Source organism: Brienomyrus brachyistius, chromosome 21 (genome assembly GCF_023856365.1).
Source record: "Brienomyrus brachyistius isolate T26 chromosome 21, BBRACH_0.4, whole genome shotgun sequence".
Lineage (NCBI taxonomy): Eukaryota > Metazoa > Chordata > Actinopteri > Osteoglossiformes > Mormyridae > Brienomyrus > Brienomyrus brachyistius.
The window spans coordinates 10,777,560-10,797,032 of record NC_064553.1 but is presented as its reverse complement, the minus strand read 5'-3'; the positions used below and the strand labels follow the sequence as shown (position 1 = coordinate 10,797,032).

At 46.1% G+C, this 19,473-nt stretch overlaps 1 protein-coding gene across 2 annotated transcripts; it reads left to right on the top strand.

The window, feature by feature from the left end:
- Window positions 1–17,577, top strand: LOC125716493 (protein ECT2-like). Of its 2 annotated transcripts, none has more exons than XM_048988829.1 (26): window positions 1–268; window positions 762–806; window positions 1,080–1,243; window positions 1,666–1,742; window positions 3,217–3,312; window positions 3,709–3,891; window positions 5,311–5,400; window positions 5,779–5,886; window positions 6,214–6,287; window positions 6,440–6,570; window positions 6,893–7,008; window positions 7,122–7,184; window positions 7,482–7,704; window positions 8,997–9,118; window positions 9,384–9,503; window positions 9,625–9,693; window positions 9,814–9,924; window positions 10,760–10,856; window positions 10,969–11,050; window positions 11,393–11,471; window positions 11,946–12,065; window positions 13,250–13,388; window positions 14,173–14,327; window positions 15,086–15,193; window positions 15,348–15,470; window positions 17,081–17,577. In XM_048988829.1, exons 3-26 carry the CDS (start codon window positions 1,111–1,113, stop codon window positions 17,168–17,170), a joined length of 2,709 nt encoding a protein of 902 aa, XP_048844786.1. In that variant the 5' UTR covers window positions 1–268; window positions 762–806; window positions 1,080–1,110; the 3' UTR covers window positions 17,171–17,577. The 2 variants fall into 2 exon arrangements, with proteins under 2 accessions (XP_048844786.1, XP_048844787.1); XM_048988830.1 differs by having other exon boundaries at window positions 1,060–1,243.
- The last annotated feature ends 1,896 nt before the right edge of the window (window positions 17,578–19,473 follow it).

Sequence of the window (19,473 nt, the reverse complement as noted above, 5' to 3'; positions counted from 1 at the left end):
CAATGGCGCTGCGAGCCCGATGGCTGCGCTGCTTTGCAATGTAGCTGCGGAAAATGACGGGCGACTGAGAGTCTGATTGCACAACCTGCGCCTTAACCGGGTCACGTCGGCCGCTCGTACGCACGACTGCGGCTCGGCTTCCTCGGCGTGGGTTTAAAAAGCTGCCACGCTCTACGAGACGCCTATTAATTCAGAATTAGTAAATTTGTATAACAGAGTGGCTGCTTTTTGGTTGGATCCTGACTGCTTTTATAGGTCCGGTGTTTTGGTGAGTTGTTATTTGGGCGGATACGTTCAAAACATTGAAAACAACTGAAGTGAGAACTTTTTAAAGACAAATAATGGTGCAGAGAAAGACTTATTGCACGCAGGTGTCTGCAGGACTGCTTCGGGAACTCCTTGGCTGCACATTTTTCATATCTTTTACCAATACCAAAACCTTCTCCTCCTTTTTGTTTTAAAATAAGCACATTTTATCACTGTACTACAAGCCCACACTTTTACTGCCTACCCAAGTGTGCACCCTGTGTTGGGAAGAGCGCAATTTGTCAGTTGCGTATGTTTTAACTATTTGGGATACAGTTTTCAAAACTTTGTATGTAGTGAATGCATTTTTCTTCGTCAGTCTGGTAATATTTTTTTCCATACCTAAATTTTTATTCGTACGTACATAAATATTTAATTGCGTCAAGTGCAACAATGAAACATAATACCGCATAATGTTTGTTTTTTTTTTTTTTTTTTTTTTTACTCCTTTTCAGTTTGAGCGGATTTAGATCTGATCATCGTTTTGCTCCAGTTTGCTGGTAGGTGTGTGTGTGTTTTGTCTTAAAAGCTGTTTAAATAAACAACAATGTAGAATTAAAGCACATTTTGTGCAAGCATTTCTCTTCTTTTATTGGAAAGGAATTGCTCAAAAATGCAGGGCAGCGCGTGTCTGAACAAAAGTGTTTATTTTGTAATACTTGGTAGCGTGATAATTCAGTTGCTAAAAATTTTTTCTTACGCAAAAAGAGGGACTCTTTGACATGGTTGAATTAATGCTCTTTTTTGACCAAGGCTGTTTTGTGTTACTGAAGAAGGCTGACACCCCAGTGCAGGGACTCTGCCATGGCTGTGGTTTGCCCTGGGACTTTGGGCATACCCCAGCATCTGCTGGCCGATTCCTCGGTCTATGACTCAAGGATGACCGAAACATCCAGAGACAATTTGTTTCTGGCCTTGTCACTGGAAGATGCTGAATGTAAGTGAAATAATTACTGGGAATAAGTCAGGCCTTCTTAAGCTGGCTCTTAAAGACGAAGCCAGTGATGCTTTTACAGTTTTTATCCAAGCATCTAGATATTTGTAACCAGGGTTGCCTACTTAGGTCAGCTGGCTTGCGTGAGATTTTCAATTCGAGACAGGTCTGCGCACACATGCACATGAATTTCCATGTATGTACGAGTTTTATTACCTTGCGAAATCTGTAGGGTTTGCTGTCCCGACACTTTTGTTGCAACACGTTTTAGGTTCGTAATGGAATAATATAGATTTGCCGTAAGATTTCTTGCATGAGCGTGAGAGTCTGAAAGCGTGGGTGTCAGACCAGATGCGTGTTGTCAGCCCTGTCATAACATTCACTCTTTATTCATCCAGTCTTCAGTGTCCTAATCTGTTTTCTAGATGTTTTGCCACAAGTTGCCAGAATTGTCCTCGTTGGAGAAGCAGGAGGTGATGAGAAACTGCTGAGGGCAGTGAAGGTATGATCCAGGCGAGTTGCGGATTGTGTTCACTGTTTATTTGCATTAGCACAGCATGCACTGTGTGCCCCGTGACTGTATGCATTTATATAAGAGGGCAGATGCCCCTCTTCCAGATACACTGTCAACACACCCTTAATTCAAATGTTTGTAAATGAGCACATAGCATCGAACACCATCAAGCAGTACGTAATCACTTCAAAAGGTCCTTATAAAAGCTATTTGAGAAATGGCAATGTGTGTGTACCTCTTGAGCATTTCATGGGGGGGGCAGTCAAGAGTACAAACAAGTGTGTGGTATATATAATTTTGTTTATGGACAGATTTCTGTATTTGAAGCATAGGAGATGCATTGTTTCGTATTCTTTTAAAAATCTGTATTTGCTTTTTCACATTTTCCTCTTGAAACTTTTTTATTTTATTAATTTTTTTTTTTTTTTTTTTCTTTGCTGATGTGATTCTTTAGAGCAGGGTTCTTCAGTTCCAGTCCTGGAGGACCAGAGTCCAGCGCAGTTTGATTTCCCTGCTGAAACGGCTCTTAAATTGACCAATTGCCAGGTTTAGCAGCTGTGTTTGAGTGGGGAAATCTGCACTCCGTGTTGGATTTCGGTCCTGCAGGACTGGAGTTGTGGAAGCCTGGTTTAGAGGCAAACGAGAGAGATTAGGGGGCCGGCATTTTGGAAAGGGCACCACTTTATAATAACTGGAATTGAGCTGACTGTGCCAGAGGGAGTTTGACTGTAGGGTGGATGTTTCCTGCTGTTTGACTGCAGTGCTGAGGGTCAGGCATTCTACGCTCTGATAGGTTTAAGCAGGGCTGTCCAGCCCTGATATTTGACCAATCAAATATGTCCATAATGACAGCAAATTAAAGCAGGGGTTGCCTTATTCCCCTGAGGGCAGTACTCCTGATTACACACATAATGAGGGCACTGGTACTAACTACACACCTTCTGCTTTGCCTTCATTCTCCCACCAGTGCTGTAGCCACACTTATTGTTTTATTTACTTATGCTTTTCATATTTTTCTTATTTTATTCATGCAGTTTTGCTAGTGGATGACCCCCCCCCCCTAATTGAACTTTGTTGATCCTTTATCTTATATTGTATCCTTTGATTAGATTTAAACCCCCCCCAAGTGAATCTGAGCCTTGCTCAAATGCTGCTGCTATTTACTTGCATGTGATACGTAAACTGCAGATTTCTTTCCGCGTAATACGCCGGGACACATCTAACTTGTGTAAAACAAAAGCAGATATTGACGTGGACGTGATTGAGATGTTGAGAGCATGAAGACTTTCGGCGAAATGTTTTGGCGTTCGGCCGCCAATGGTGTTGAACTTCATGTTTTTATGTAATTTTTCTTTTTTCTTTTCACTTTGCATATTTGACAATTTCTGTATTTTTTAATTTAATTAGATGGGGGGGGCTGCTTGTGAATTGAAGCAGTGTTGTTAATCCTTGGTCTCTGCAGGACATCCAGATAATGGAGGTCCCCGTGGTGAAGATTAATGGCGACGGACCGGGGAGCGGATCCGGCGAGAAGCTGATCAAATCCATCGTTAATATGGTAGGTCGCTCTCTAATCCCCAGCCTCCCCCTAACGCCAGAGCACTGCTCGTTAAGACGCCTTAATCGGGGGCCGGTTTCACGCGGCACGGTGCCGTTTGAGAATCTTATCTCTTGTAACGGCACTGGAATGCCTGACCTCTGTTTTGAGACGCTGCCGCTCTGAAGAAGCCGCTCAGGAAATGTGAGCCTGGGTGGGAAGCAGCTAGTCTGCATTCATGAGATGCCTGGAGTAAGTTGTAACCTCCCTGCTATTCAGCAACCTTGGGAAGTGGCTGCACTCGACTGGAATGTTTGGGCCCACGGGGCAAGGCTGGCGCTGCGTTTTCCGATGCAGAGCAGTGCGCAGTCAGCTTCCCCCCTCCCCCACCTTACTTTAATGTTAATGTCTGCACAGGCCATTAATGGGCCCTATCTCAAGACGGACAATGTCAAGGAGTTTGGCGACGGCGAGAGCGCCGAGTTCGAGACCGTGTTCGTGCTGTGTGACTTCAAGTGCCTCGACTTTGACTATTTGTACAAGAACGACCACCGGATAGTGGGTCCCCCGGTCCTCCTCCACTGTGCAGCTAGAGAGGAGGTAAGAATCCTACATCTTGTACTCGGGGATTGATGGGGCTAATACTCATCAGGACTTAGTACTGGCACCTCATTGTCTTTTTGATCTGAGTACCAGGAATTGGTGATCTGTTCAGGCTTCTAGAGGGGAGGTGCTGCGGGGGGTGTGGCTTGGGGTGATTTAACACCCAGGTGAAGATTTCACCCTTTGATTTAATTGGTCGTGGTTGTCAGTTATTGAGAACCGGCACTTTCAGTTGTTTGGGGGGATAATGGGCAAAAAGCATCCCACCCATCTCTGCCAGGAGTTTTTCTTGCGTCCCAGTACTGAATAGCAAGGGGAGTATTTGCACTTTTCCCTACTTGAAGCACTGCTTGTAGCTAATTGGATCAGATAGGGTAACATGGTGGCTCGGTGGCTTCACGTCTTGAAAGCTGGGACTTCGCTTCTTGCCCTCGGTTCCTTGCGGTGAGTTTGCTTGGCTTCCGGCTGGATACCCCTGCTCCTCGCCCACAGTCCAGAAACACACGGTTGGCATCTCTGAGTTGCCTGTAGTGTTTATATGCGCTGTGATGCACCGGAGCCCCATCCAGCACGGCACGCTGCCTTGTGCCGACTACGACGAGCATCAGGTTCTGTGCTGGTTGAGCAGTTATGAGGGGCGACGTGGCGAATCGCTACCTGCTTTTTGCCTTTTGATCATCTGGTAGCTGAACAAATTTCACTGCAGCTTAATTGATTCCAGAGTTTCTTCAAATTGTCCCAGTGAAGCATATCAGTTACATCAGGGGTCTCACCCTTTTTAAATAGTGCACCTGTTCAGCTTGGCTAACAAAAAAAATGTCTTTTGGATCAGAACATTATCATGGGGCTAGAATGCTGATGTTAAGCTGCCTGCTTTAATTGTGCTGGGAAACTTTAGCTGTGACTCAATTTGACCAGCCACCCAGCCATGTTGTGGGACAAAAATGTTCTGAGGGCAGAAGGAACAATGATTTTGCTCAGAGAACCAATCAGATTGTAGAGGAGGCGGGCCCATGCAACTAGTAGGTAGGACCAAGACATCTGGTTGGTTTCACCTATAGTTGCTTGGACCCACCTCTACAATCTGATTGGTTCAAGGAGATAACCAGTCATTTTTTTTCTTTATGCTCTCTGGACATTTTTGCGCAAGTAGAACTTCCATGAGCTAGATGTTTTGGATTTTCCAGTGGGATTCACAAACTGCAAAATCCTTGTTTGCTAATTGGGTGGGTAGGGTGTAACTGCATATTTTTGAAGTGATGCTTCTATATTTTAAGTGAAAGGTCAGAAATAGGATAGTTAGCATTGCAGGAAAGTCTTTCAGGTGGCTGGTAGATGAATAGGGGGTTGGGGTCAGGTGGGCTCAGTGCTGAAGCTGGGGCCGCATTGTGCCACGCCCTCCTCTCTGTGCCGCAGCCCCTGCCCTTCAGCTCACGCCCGCTCTATTCGCCCAGCATGCTGAACCTCTCCCTCTGCTTCACCGGCTTCCGCAAGAAGGATGAAGTCGTGAGTATGGGCCGGGCGACACGATCAAACCAGTCCAGTGATTCAGACCCTCCGCAGTCGCCCCCAGTGCATGTAAAGTGCTTCAAGGGAGCCTTTAAAAACAGACAAGTTTAATTTTTCTTTTTTTAAATAAAGAGGTTTAGGATTATTATGGTACACCAATTGAAGGATTAAGATGATGAACTTGGTTAAATTGTACAATTCCACTTTACTGATTTTGTTTTTAGTTCTCTGCAAATTAGACTCTTTAAACTGCAATGAAATTGTGCAGACATTTTTACTGAAGTCCCGACAAGCATAATGAAGATTAACTTGTAATCCGTCTCTGGGGGGCGATTGTACATGAAAGGAGCCCTATTGGACACCCTCTCTGCACAGGTGGATCTGGTGAACCTGGTCCATCACATGGGAGGAATCATTCGGAAGGACTTCAGTTCCAAAGTGACCCACCTGGTCGCATGCTCCACCCACGGGGAGAAGTACAGGGTGAGTGGTTGTCGTGGTCGTCATGACGATGCCGGCTCGTGGTCGTCATGACGATGCCGGCTCGTGGTCGTCATGACGATGCCGGCGTGCAGCAGGATTTCTGTCTCTTGCCCATTTTCTCATCCTGATGGGTCATAGCCCTGATTCCCCACTGAGAGGCGTCTTTTGGTTTCAGAAAAGGTGTCGCGGGTCCGTTATGGACTCACTATTCTAATTCTCTTTATTTTTTTTTCCGCCGTGGAAGTTCCTTCATCTCTCTAGGGTTTTTTAAACAAGACTCAGCTTGTCCCAGTTTTTTTTTTTTTTTTTTTTTCCTCTCCCTGGCAGCTGGCCATGTGCTTGGGCACCCCCATCCTAACCCCGGCCTGGATCTGTGCAGCCTGGGAGCAGCGAAACGACGTGTAAGTACCAGGTCCTGCCACCGGGGTACCGACAGCCCTCTCGGGGCTTCTTGAATTTCCAATTTTTTTTTTTTTCTTTTAAGAAGCTAAACTTTAGGTTTCTCATTTGTTAATTCCTTCCCTAAAACTCCGCGCCCCCGGTCTTCTGAAAGTGAATTCAGCGCCGACGACGACGACTTTCGTTCCAAGTTCAAAGTCCCACCGTTTCAAGACTGTGTGCTGAGTTTCCTGGGTTTCTCTGAGGAGGAGAAGACCAATATGGAGGAGAGGACCCTAAAGCATGGTGGGCCTGCGTGACGTTCTCCAGAAAACGGGCATGGGGGGAATCGGAGCCTTCAGCCTTGTCAGTCCTGAGTAACCTTTCAGTTAGACTGGTTTTTTCACCTGAGTCTCCAGGTGTGATAACTTGTGCTCTAAGTAATGATACGAGTGCTGCAATGCAAAGTAGAACCTTTGAGCCTTTGAGTACTATCATTGCCCAAGTCAACATTTCACTCCATTTTGATTCTGCATAATGCCTCTCTGCCATTTTTTTTTGCCTTTTAAGGAAGTCCCCAATTTTGATGCATCTCTAATGGAACGTTCGCTATCCTTTTCTTGCCAAGGTGGTCATCACATGGAGGTCGGTGACGAGCGCTGCACCCACGTGGTTGTGGAGGAGAACACCGTTAAGGAGCTCCCGTTCGAGCCGCTGAAGAAGCTGTACGTCGTGAAGCAGGAGGTGAATCCTTCACCCAGCTTCGCTGCGATGTCGTCACTCCAACAATCCCGGAAACTCGCCTTGAGATGCTAACATGCAACTTTCCTCCTCCCCCCCCCCCCCCCCCGGCCCAGTGGTTCTGGGGAAGCATCCAGATGGACGCCAGAGCTGGCGAATCCATGTATTTCTACGAGAAGGTGCGACCTCCGGCTGCAGACGCCGTGCATTTTTAAGGTCTTTCTGCTTGAAACCCTTGCAGGTGCAAACCCTTGAGATAATGCCGTTAGCTGCATAATTAACATCAGGGGAGGTGAAGCAATTTGAAAGGTGGCGAGCAGGTGGCATGCTGGGATTGATGCCAACCAGGTCAGGGGGGCGTGGTGCATGTGCCTCGGGTGTTTTTAGGAATTACACAAACGGGCTCCAGGTTCATCTTGGCGTGATGTCAGCCGCGCAAACTGGCCAGTTTAGCTGGAAGGGTCTATTCCTCGCAGTCTGATGATCTCGCCATGAAGAAGGCAGTGTCCCTGCTCTCGCTTTCCGTGCCTGGCTGCCCCCGCAAGAAACGCCGGCTCAAGGACACCCTGGCCCAGCTGACCAAGGAGACGGAGATGCCGTCCTTCCCACCGTGCAAGCGGCCATCCGCTGACCACTCGGGACCCGTAGGCCTGCTGCAGGACGTGTCCGACGCTCCCGAGTCAGCCAGGTCTCCTGGGGGTAGGTGCTGCCCTCTCAACTGTCTTATCTCCAGCCTCCCCAGAGTCTTGCCACTTCAGGCCGCCCCTCGCCATCCTTTCGCGATGAACGTGGCGGAAAGGTGATCCGGGGGCTCTTGCGTATCCTCTGAAGTTTTGAGTTGAGTGGCTGCCCCCGAGCAGGCCTTCAGTGAGAGGCATGGCTTGCTGTTCCCTGCTGATCTCAGAGTGCGTAGTCGCAGTAGGCTGGCCTGCTCCTGCCGCATGATGGAAGTGCCTTAAAAATCCCAGAAGGCAGAGAGGTGGAAGAGATCATGCTTCTGGTCCCTGATACGTGCCAACGGTCGGCTGGTAGGAGCGGCTCGGTCGATCCCCACCATGGGCTCTTTAGCCCGGAGGCATCTTGGGAGGCTTTGATCGAGGGCTTTTGCTAACAGAGCCTCCCATAGAGTGGGTTGAGGAAGGGTTACCCTTGATGGCCGAAAGAGACGACGTGTTAATCGGCAGCTTTTACGACGCCGTGCTGTATCACCAGGGGCCTTCTGGGGGTCAGTTAAGACTGAGGATGCAACCTAACCTTTTCCAAGCCCAGTTCAGTGACTTTGATAGTCCCTCCCTTATCGCTGTGTTTACGTGAGGTCAGTTAGTCGAGCTGTGCAGTGATTTATACTCTCCTAGCCCCCCCCCCCCCCCCCCCGGGGCTATGCGCTCAGGTTGGCTTTTGAGATCCTTTTAATTAACAACTCATTTACACCTGGAAGAGCAGATGCAGGACTTTTCCTGCTTTGGTAATGACTTGCAAATAATAACAGGAGCGATGCCCTGTCAGTGCCATGAGACCCGGAACTTGTTACTTCGTGTCCCGCGGTTTATGTAACGCAAAGGGTTTGAGCTGTCAGATTACATTCTACGTGTGTGTGTGTGTGTGTGTGTGTGTGTGTGTGTGTGTGTGTGTGTGTGTGTGTGGTTATGTCTATATTGCATTGTGAGGACCAACTGTCCCCACAATGTGATGGTAACCTGCTATTTTGACATCATGGACATCATTTTTTCAGTCCCCGCAAGGAGAAACTCAATTTTATAAAAATCTGTCCCTGCAATCAAAAAACTAAAAATGCCAAAATTCTTGTATTTTTTGTTTTGGTTACTTACAGTTAAGGTTAGGGCTGGGTGGGGGTTAAGGTTGTCATTTTTGGGGTTAGGGTTACGCCCATAGAAATGATTGGATGGTCCCCACAAAGACATGAATAGTACAATTTTTTTATTTTTTTCTTCTACCCCCCCCACTTGGTGGTTGGGGTGGGGCCCTCACAGAGAATCAGAAGCCATCAAAATGTACTGTGCCCCCCCCAAAGTTGTCTGCCCGGTGGCAGGTCTCGAGGGAGCTGTACCAGACCGAGAGCAACTACGTGGACATCCTCACAACCGTGCTACAGGTCCGTCCGTCCTACACTGCCTTCTCTTCAGTTATACCTGCACATGATTGGGTCACATGACTCCTCTGCTATCAAGGCTCCTCCCCCTCAACCCTTTGGTCCAGTTTCTGGAGTCTTTCCCCTCCACTAATTAAAATGCTATTGGCTTCCTAGATGCCTCTCCTGTTGTTTATAAATTGATAACCATGAAGTCATATCTTCAGCCGAAATTGTAGGGTCACCACTTGTTTGAAATTTGTATTTCTTTTTTTTTTTTTAAAAATAGCTGTTCAAACATCCTCTAGAAAAAGGTGGACTCGTTGGGGGTCCTATTCTCGCCCCGGAGGAGATAAAGACTATTTTTGGCAGCATTCCTGACATATATGAAGTTCACACGAGAATAAAGGTAAAAATCAAATCTTATTTTTAGTTACGGTTTTCAGTGCATGGACCATCTGTCTGTATTCACTCACACACACACACACACACACATTGAGTTTTGAATGATGAATTGCCCTAATTTGTAGGCTGATTTGGAGGATCTTGTGATGAACTGGTCAGAAGACAGAAGTGTCGGGAATGTGATTCTGAAATATGTAGGTGTGCCAGCCTGCCGGGTCATGCATTTCCTCAAGTTTTTTTTTTTTTTTTCTGCTTCCATACAGATGCTAAAATGTGTGTTTTTTTTTTTTTTTTTTTTTTTGTGTGTGTTACAGTCCAAAGACCTGATAAGGGCCTACCCCCAGTTTATAAACTTCTTGGAAATGAGCAAGGACACTATAGTGAGATGCGAGAAGACGAAACCGAGGTTCCACGCATTCCTGAAGGTAGGCTCACTCCCTTGTGGGGTCCTACGAGTGTTCAGCCTTTTTGACCAAAAAAATGCCTGTTCAAAAAGGGACAGCAGTCAGTCTCGCTGCCTGCAAAACTTTGCCGTGAATGGGGTCCAAATTCGACGGCAGGATTTTTTTACTGGCAAAAAGTGCTGCCCATTTTTCAATATGCTCATGCACATGGTACAACTCTCACGCTTTTTTTTTTTTTTTTTTTTTTTTTTTTGTTCGCTTGCGGATAATCAGCTTGCGGGTTATTTCTAATTCCACGTGGGTCAGTCCCTGCCAGGCTATGGCAGCCACATTCAAATTAGAGTTTTCTTGCATAATGTGAAAGTAACATTTTTGTAATGGATATGTGTAGATATAAGGCAGCCTAAGTACTTAGTTCAAAATGTTGTTCGTCTTTCAAATTATACAGAATTTTTATTTTTTTTTTTAAAACCTATAAGATTTGTTACACGGCTTGGGGAAGGGGGAAAATGTCCCCAAAGAAATGGGGATCCATGACAGATAATGAACCATTAAATATCCGGCTTATTAAATGTCATAGGAAGCATTGGTGGCTGGCGGTAACGTACAGTAATAGGTGTGTGTGTGTGTTTTCCTTTAAGCTAGCATTTCACACCCATGCTTCTCAGCCACTACGGAATCAGCCCTAAGGGAGTCATGCTCCTCGGGACAGCAGCCCCCTCCTGCATGGGGAAATTGCTTGAGGTTTTGCAGCTTTGCTGGCCTTATGCGCCATTTAAAGCTCGAACGTACTGATTTTCTTTCACCTGCTCGTGTGAGAACTGCCTTGGTTGCACTGCTGCTCTGTGTATCGCAGATCAACCAGGCGAAGGCCGAATGCGGCCGGCAGACGCTGGTGGAGCTGCTGATTCGGCCCGTGCAGCGGCTACCGAGCATCGCCCTGCTGCTGAACGGTAAGGCGCCGCACCGCCGCGCGGAGGAGCAGCCTCCTGTCTGCCGCCGCTGTGTGTTTAGGTGGGATCCCAATATAGTGAGTAACAGTTAATTTCCCCCCCCTCCCTTCAGATATAAGAAAGCACACATCAGAGAGTGACCCTGATAAAGTCACTCTGGGAAAAGCTATCGAATCGCTCAAGGAAGTTATGACGTAAGTAATAGATACTTTTTATCTGTATTAAGCTATTAAGGGTTTGCATAGATCATATTTGGGGACCAGAATGTCCCCAAAGTGCAGTAAAACCTGAAACCATTTGGGGGACATTTTTTCAGGTTGCCATTTGGATAATCTCATAAAAATCTGTGACTGCAGTCAAAAAAAACTAGTGTCAAAAATGTTGTTTTTGTTTGGTTATTTATGGGTAGGCCTGGGTTGGGGTTAAGGTTGTCGTTGGGATTAGGGTTTTTCCCCATAGAATTTATTGGAAGGTCCCCGTTTAGATAGGTAGACCACCGTGCGTCTCATAATGTGTGTGTAATAATTTTTTTTTAGGCACATTAACGAGGATAAGAGGAAAACGGAAGCGCAGAAACAGATCTTTGACGTAGTTTACGAAGTTGATGGCTGTCCGGTGAGGCTTTTATACCCTGCCGAATTGCTCTGTGTTTTTGTTTTCTCTTTTCGTGCATTTTTCCGTGGTGATGCACCGTCTCACCCGCTGCGGCGGAGTACTTGCATCTCCCTTTGGGGAGCCTCCCACTCCGGACCCCACGTGCCTGTGTGTCCCGCATTTGAGCGACACTCTCGCTTATCTGCTCCGAGATTTATGGCTCTCGTGCCGCTGACTGCGATGGTACGGGTGACTGAATGTGGGCATCTCGACGCGATTCGGGGGGGCGCCTTCTCGCTGTTTACACTGGGCCAATTGGGAGGACGGGTGTACTCCCCCCCCCCCCCCCCCCCCCCCAATGATGACGTGAACACTGCTACCTGCACATTATAGCTTTGCAGTAATTAAGGACTCCTTGCACTGGCTTGTATTTCTGTTCATTGTCACTAATGGTGACTTTCTAAATCCTCCCTTAATCTCTCTCTCCCTGCCCAGGCCAACCTCCTGTCTTCTCATCGAACTCTGGTCCACAGGATGGAGACCATCGCACTGGGTGAACACCCCTGCGATCGCGGGGAACACGTCACGCTCTTCCTCTTCAACGACTGTCTTGAGGTGACATGGGGGCGGCAGCACCTGCAACCTGTGGATTCGAATGATAAGCTTTTTTTGGGACGGAGGGGCGTTTTTTTTATAATTGATGCTTTGCAGGATGCATTTACTTTTAAGGGCACATTGGAGGTTCTGTGTTTTGTACTCTGTTCCGTTTATCATTCTTTATAACTATAAACTTAGCTCATGGGTTCCCAAACTTCAGCCGGCGACTCCCAAAATTGGAGTGCCGGAGACTCACGACCCCTGTTTTCCCCCTTGCCGGGGGGGGGGGCTTGGTAGATTGCATCAGCTGAGTGTTGTTACAGTTGAAATAGAATACATTTTCATGTTTTTAAAGTTCTTAGACTATGTTTATTTGTCTTACGGCCCCAACTTTGGAAACCCCCCCCATCCTGAATATAGGTTCAGCTGCTGGCATGGTGTGAGAATTCAGTTAATTATTTAACTTGGGGTGGTAGGGGGTGACTGGTCACATTGTACACCAGGTAGCTTTCATACAGTGTGGCGCAAAGCCTTGTTTTCCCAGATTTCTTTATTTCCCGTGGTGAAGGTTAGAATCTGCTCGCCACTGTGTGGAGAAGCGCAATCTCGAGAAACCCTCGCATTTGAAACCTGTCCCAGCTCGCTCTTCTGAAGCGGAGGCTCCGTTCTCGTTTTTAGCGCACACACTTGTTCGGGTACCAGCTCACCCTCGCCTGCTTTTAAATTTGGGAGCCTTTCTGCCCAAGATGCTTAAAGTGCACTTTTTATTTGCGGGCAAGCAAGCGCAGCAGTGTTTATGAAAATGAATTATTTATGCGACGCGCATTAAAGCTGCTGACGGCACTTATTACTGGTTCGCTCATTAGCGGTGGGTTACATTAGCCGGGATTTGGCAATCAAACCCCGAATCTTAAGCCTACTGATTTCAGGAATGTCGGACCAGCTTGGTAATGAGCGGGGGAGGGGGAAGAAACAGCGGGTTTTCTCAATTTATCGATCAGCTTTTATTTATTATATATAAAAAATAAAAATCTGCACTTTTTTTTTTTTTTTTTTTTTTTTTTTTAAATCCCGCTCCTGTTTAAAATTTTATTCTGGACTAGCGACGAACAATTAGCGGCCTGCTAATGCACTGGAGCCGTACCTTAATGTCTTGGCTTTTGACTATGCCTCTACCACCCCCCCCCCAATATTGTTTCCAGATCGCGAGGAAGCGCAACAAGGCGATCGCGACGTTTAAAAGTCCGCTGGGCCCCATGCGGCCCCCAGCCACGCTGAAGCATGTCGCCCTCATGCCTCTCTCCCAAATCCGGAGGGTTCTGGACCTGCAGGAGACTGAGGGTGAGCTGCCTTTTCAATGTGGATTAGTGGTGATTGCTGGGGGGGGGGGGGGGGGGGGTGCGTTGGGATGGCGTGGGGTGGCCCAAGGCTGGGTCCCGGCTTGCCATGAAACCCACTCCTCTAGAGCTTAGCAAATGGAGCTGAGCTGATTCAATCAGGACGCTGATGTAGTGGAGTCAGATGGTGGAGACCCCAGCTGGAACAAAAGGCTGAAATTACCAAACCCCCCCCCCCCCCCCCCCCCCCCAGGACCTGGGCTGAAGAGCCTCGCTTCAGATTGTCACTCTTGTTTTCCATCCCGCCGAGGCCTCAAGGTATCAGGTCTCAGGCAGAAAGGTTGTGAGCGTTTTATTCCCTGACGCGGGTGGGGCTTTTAAGTTTGATTACCATAACGATGAATAGCAACTTGATGAAGCGATGCCGTTTTAAAACATGTTAAATCGTTTTCTTTTCCCCTGATGTCATTTGACAAAGAGGAACAGGCCTGTCTGTGACAGCTGGGTAGATGGTAGCCATGCTCAGATGAGTGTCAACTGTCTCTGCACAGCAAACAATAAAAAATCCGTAGTTCACGTTATAGGAGAATCGAAATGACCACGTATCTGGGAAAATCTCTCTGCCTTAGTTCGACTCCAGCATGCTTTCTGCTTTCTATTCCAGTATAAATGATTCTGAAGGCCTTCTGTGAAAAGCTTCCTTTTTTATGAATGTAATGAGAATGAAATCCCCCAGCACCACCCTTTTTATGTGATTGGCTGAATGTGTCGGTCTGTCTTGGGAGCAGACTGCCTGCATGCGTTTGCCCTGGTGGTACACCAGCCCACGGAGCAGGACTACCAATTGTTCAGCTTCCAGATTGCGACTGAGGACGTGGACAAGTCGGTCTGGCTGAGAACGCTCTGCCGACATGTGGCCAACACCATCTGTAAGGCTGATGCGGTAAGTGCGCCTCCTACTGGGCGAGGGAGGGATTTAAGTTTAATTATTTGTTTAACAGATGCTCAGATCCGGGGTAGCCAACAGTGATTACAGACTGAACACCAACTGCTGTAGCGGTGCAAGAGCAGTCTGGTAGTTGTAACTCTGACATGGTGGAATTCATTTTGATTATGATATAAATGACAAAGGGTTTAAACTTGAGAACTGGTGTTTCTTTCGCTATGGAACTATGGAGTATGACTAATTTGGCTGGAAGTTTTTTTTTAGTGTGTTTTCCTCCCACTTTTTAATTTAAAAGTTTCCAAACTAAATGACCTCAGCTTGCCAATGCGCAAAGGATATTACAGAACATGGAAGGTATCCATAATGTCCACAGGGAATATTCTCAATGTATCATTATATGCTGCTATTGATTTTAAAAAAAAAAAATAATAATAATAATAATAAATGAATAAAAAGTCACACTTTTCAGATGCGGATCAGAGCTGCCGTCACTTTGTAATCAAAGGCTAAAACGTTTCACAGTAGGTCTGATTTTTAAGAAAAGTTGCTCCGAAAGGCAAAATGTTTTGCAGTACAAAATTTAGTGATTTATCAACTCTGAGATTTATCACCATCCTGCAGGTGTGCTGCCGGTATGGATTCGTCCACTGGGTGGCGACGTGGCCATTAAAAATTAGATTCACTGTCCTTTTCAATGGCAACTCTTTATATACTGTATTAATACTATGCGGGCTTTATGTTTTAATCTTCTGTAGGAAGATCTAATTCATTACACTGATCCTGAATCGATCCAAGTGAACACAAAGGATATGGACAGCACCTTGAGTCGGGCATCTAGAGCCATCAAGAAGACATCGAAAAAGGCGAGTCCTAGATGAAGATTTCATAATGACAGATGCAAACGATGAATGTGTGTGGAGCTACCAGGAAATCCGGAGAGTAGCCGTGATTGGCTGTTGCTGTAGTGATGTGCCCTTCTAATCAGGAGCTGACTGTGTGGACTGGGATGCTTTTCAGGTGACCAGGGCCTTCTCCTTCACCAAGACGCCCAAGCGTGTGATCCAGAGGGCCGTGATGGGTTCCAGCGCCCTGCATGACCCGGAGCGCGGTGCCCACTTGGATGGCCGCTCCACGCTTACTGTAGGTTGACATGTCTGCGTTCGGCTAGTGCTTCGTTCATTTCACAAGGGAAATGTTCCCGTAGATTTTTAAGAGCAGAATCTGCTGCCTTCCCAGTGTTTTTGGGTTTGTGGATAGGAATTATTCATTGTGGTATTAGAGTCAATAAGAAATGCTTATGGATACGAGTTCAAACATATGTCTGCATGTTTTAATGCATGAGTGCATTTTATGCGACCTGCGTCTTTTCCGTGCCGGCTCATTTGGTGATTGTGCTCGAGCAGAATACAATCAAACTTAATTTTTTTTTTTCTTTTAACCCGAATGTAGACTGGCTTTTGAGCGAAAGGCATTTTTGTTACCACACCACTGGCTCTTGGTGTAAAGGACCAGCCGTTAACCTCGACTGGATCTTGGCGGCTTTGTGCCGGTATTTGAGTTTTGTTTATTTGACTTGTAAAGCTGCGAAGGTGGTGAGGAGGTTAAGCAGTTTTTCTTTTTTCTATGATTTCCATGAAGCATCTCTGTTAATCTCCACACTGCACCTCGGCAGCAGTCCTGTTCTGTGCTGCTCTCATCCTTAACTCTGACATTGGACAGTCCTGAAGTGCTTGCACCTCTGGAGCACACGGTAGACCCAAGGCACAGTGTTTAGTCACCCTTTTTTTTTTTTTTTTTTTTAAATTTTGTTTCCTGTTCTTGAGCACCCCCTAATGGAGCTTCCTGGAATTACCTCAGAATACGCATTCCTGCACCCAGTGCTGCATCCTTATTGCCGGCTGTTGTCACTGATGCTTGCTGAATGGGGGTGGGGGAAAAAAGGTCATGTATGCCGGGCTTTTTACTGCAATTCGCCATTACTAATGCGCACACGTTGCATTAAATTGTTAATCTAAAAAGAATAATACAGCAGATATTTCTCGACAGAAGTGCGACGGTTGAAATGCTGCGGCGCACACTCACACCAAGCTGTCTATGATGTCCATTTGGGGAATAGTTTAATAAGTGGGCCAAGGTGGCGCAAATCTGCCGTCAACCAACGGTTACCACAGTTCCGAGTCAAGCTTGGAATGTTTGTCGCCATTCTATGATTGGAGCACGTGCAAGGGTGGAGCCACTGCTCCCAGCTGAAAGCTGATTCGCCCTCGGAGAGCCCTGCCCCCTATCACTCACCCATTCTAAGCATATTTCCTAATAAGGTCAGCCCCTTTGTATAAATGATGGCTCCTCCCCCTAAAAAAATCCTAGATTTACCCTTGCCTATGATACCCATGCTTTTTCCAACCTGATATCTAGCTATTAACAATCGCCAAGCAGGATGTTGTGCTGGCCACATATTATATTTCCCACATCCATCATATAGCATCATAACCTGCTACAGATCGGCACCATCCTGTTCTTTTTAAATGTTTTTTTTTTCCAGCTAGATTAATTTTGCAGGCAGTCAAGCTTAGGGTAATGACCACACAGCACTATACAAAGTGTAGCATACATATCAAATTGACTTTCTGAACGTCCCCAGACAAAGGGATTCTGCAGGTAACGCTGGATTTGTTGACTGCCGTGTGTTTTGCTGTTTACACGAGATTGTGTGAATATCCTTTATAAGCCGCTGTCCCCTGTCTCTGCAGGGCCTCCATTCCCCATCTCTGGGTGACCTGCCGTCCTCCTTTGAAAGGAAGTGCATGGCTTTCAGCAGGTCCACCAGTCACCTGCTGTGACAGCCGTGAAATTCAGCTGCTAAAAAAACCTCTCGGCACACGAGGCGCTTCTGCGAAACATTGCATCTTCATGCAGGTGTTTAATGCACCTCAAGGCCATTTTAGTTCTGTGTGCTTTTTCTTTTTGTCCAAGACCCATAATGTCTTTCTTTTTATGTATATAATCTTAATATTGTTTGGTTGTTGGAGCGGTGCTGCTGTTTTACATTAACTTAATTTGTGTCCTGTTGCTGTTTTTTTAAAACTCTCAGACTTCTGTTAATCTCAGTGGTATCTTTGTAATGGTGGCTGTCAGCCAGTGTGGGGCATCAATGTCTACTATGTACTTCTCCTCCTTTTATCATGGTCTAATAACGGACTAATTTTAGCAGTTGCATGCTTTCAAGCAAATAAAGAGCTTTATGGCATGTTGTTGATGCTTATTCTGGCCAGACAGGTTCATTAACCCCCCCCCCCTTTCCTACATACACACATTTGATCAGAATAATTACCGTGTGTCCAGGCTGCAGTCCATGTTTCCTTTTGGGTTTTGGCTGTGGCCTCCACTCTATCTGGGGGAAAAGCGATGTGTTATGGAGCATCTACGCATCAGTGTGAATTTGACCATGAATCTACAGCTGATTGTTCATCCTGGAAGAAGGCAGGGTAGTGTCACTTTCAAGATGGAGAAAGGTCAGTGGAAGGTAGAATTGACCTTTTCCACAGAAATAAGAATTGGGCTGCTGATGTATAAATCCCTATCAGTTTTATGCTGGTGGAGATGAGTCTGACGACTTCTCCCCCCCCCCCCCCTTCTCTCTGCACTGCTTAATATTGCTGAATTTCTGAATATTGGGGATTATGTTCGTCCACAATAGGCCATAAACTTGTTGGGATGCAACACTTGCATGCATCTGTATCTCACGCTTGGCTGGATGTTTCCAGATGGTCAGTGGAGTGCCCTGACTTTCACCTTTTGGATTTTTTGAGTTATTTGATGTGATGTACCGTTGTTGCCTTGCTATTCAATGACTTGTAACACAAGCAGTAAATGCTACCACGCAAATCTGAATGTGATTAACGTTTGTATTAAAGAGGATTTTCTCTACTGCTTATTTTATCCAAAACATGACAAGAATGTCATTTTCTACCCGGCAGCAGGATCAAGGCCTACGGTAAGACGCTATTTTTTATTATAGTTTCCCCTTATGATGATACGTCCAGTTGTATTATAGATTAATTAGTATGAAGGGGAATTAAGTGTCAATTTTTTTCCTTGCATTTGATAGCTAAATACAGGAATTAAGTAAAAATGCAAGGGTACATTGTTGGGCACAGAATGTACGAGATGTCAGTACAACGAATATAGAAACATCGCCATTTTCTAAAATTGTACAACGATCAGTGGGAGTGAAGTACTGGCTACATATGCACTTGTTTCTCCTTTGGACCTGAAAATTCAGTAATTCATCTCTCCTAATGGTTTGCACCCGTCTCCGGTTGTTGGTTTTCTTTTTTGCGAGTGAATGGACAGAAAACTATGGCTGTCATGTTTACAAAAAGCACTGTGGTACGCCATAAAACCTGTGCTTTCCGGACCCTCTCATTGTTGCTGCTGTTGTGACTGCATGGCGAAAGTGCTGCTGCATTACCAGTCACGTCAGAACGTGATCGTTTGGGGGAAAAGGGTCTATATCGGGGCTATTCAAATCCGTCCTCAAGGGCGGGGTCCTGCTCATTTTCCAGCCTTCCTTTATCTGGGAAGCAGAGGTGAAGCCTCTGGCCAATCAATCAATAATTATTAAACTGTCGGGGTGAACTGAAAGCAAGGCCTGGATTTGGAATCGCGGGCCAGATTTGAATGAGAGCCCTATATGACACTCTGTTATTGAAAACTTGATCGTAAAGGTCTCTATTTTACTCCAACCCAGTGTTTGTTCTCAAGATATTGTGAAAATGAAATGTAAGTGCAGAGCATAGTACAGTATCACAATATGAAATAATGTACACAATACAATATAGACATTCAATGGTGTATAACGTGTGTATGTAGTGCATACTTGGAAATGACAGAATTGGTAAATGTTGCATGAAGAAACAAAATTAGAATAGGTAGAGACTAGGACAACATGGTGGTTAAGTGGACAGAACTTTTGTCTTACACCTCCAGGGTTGTAGGTTGGAATCCTGCTGCTGTGAGTTTGCATGCTCTCCCTATGTCTCATGGGTTTTTCTCCCATAACCCCAAGACAGAAACCAGTGTTTCTCAAGCCGTTCCTCAGGGATCCGCAGACGGTCCACATTTTTGCTCCCTCCGAGCTTCT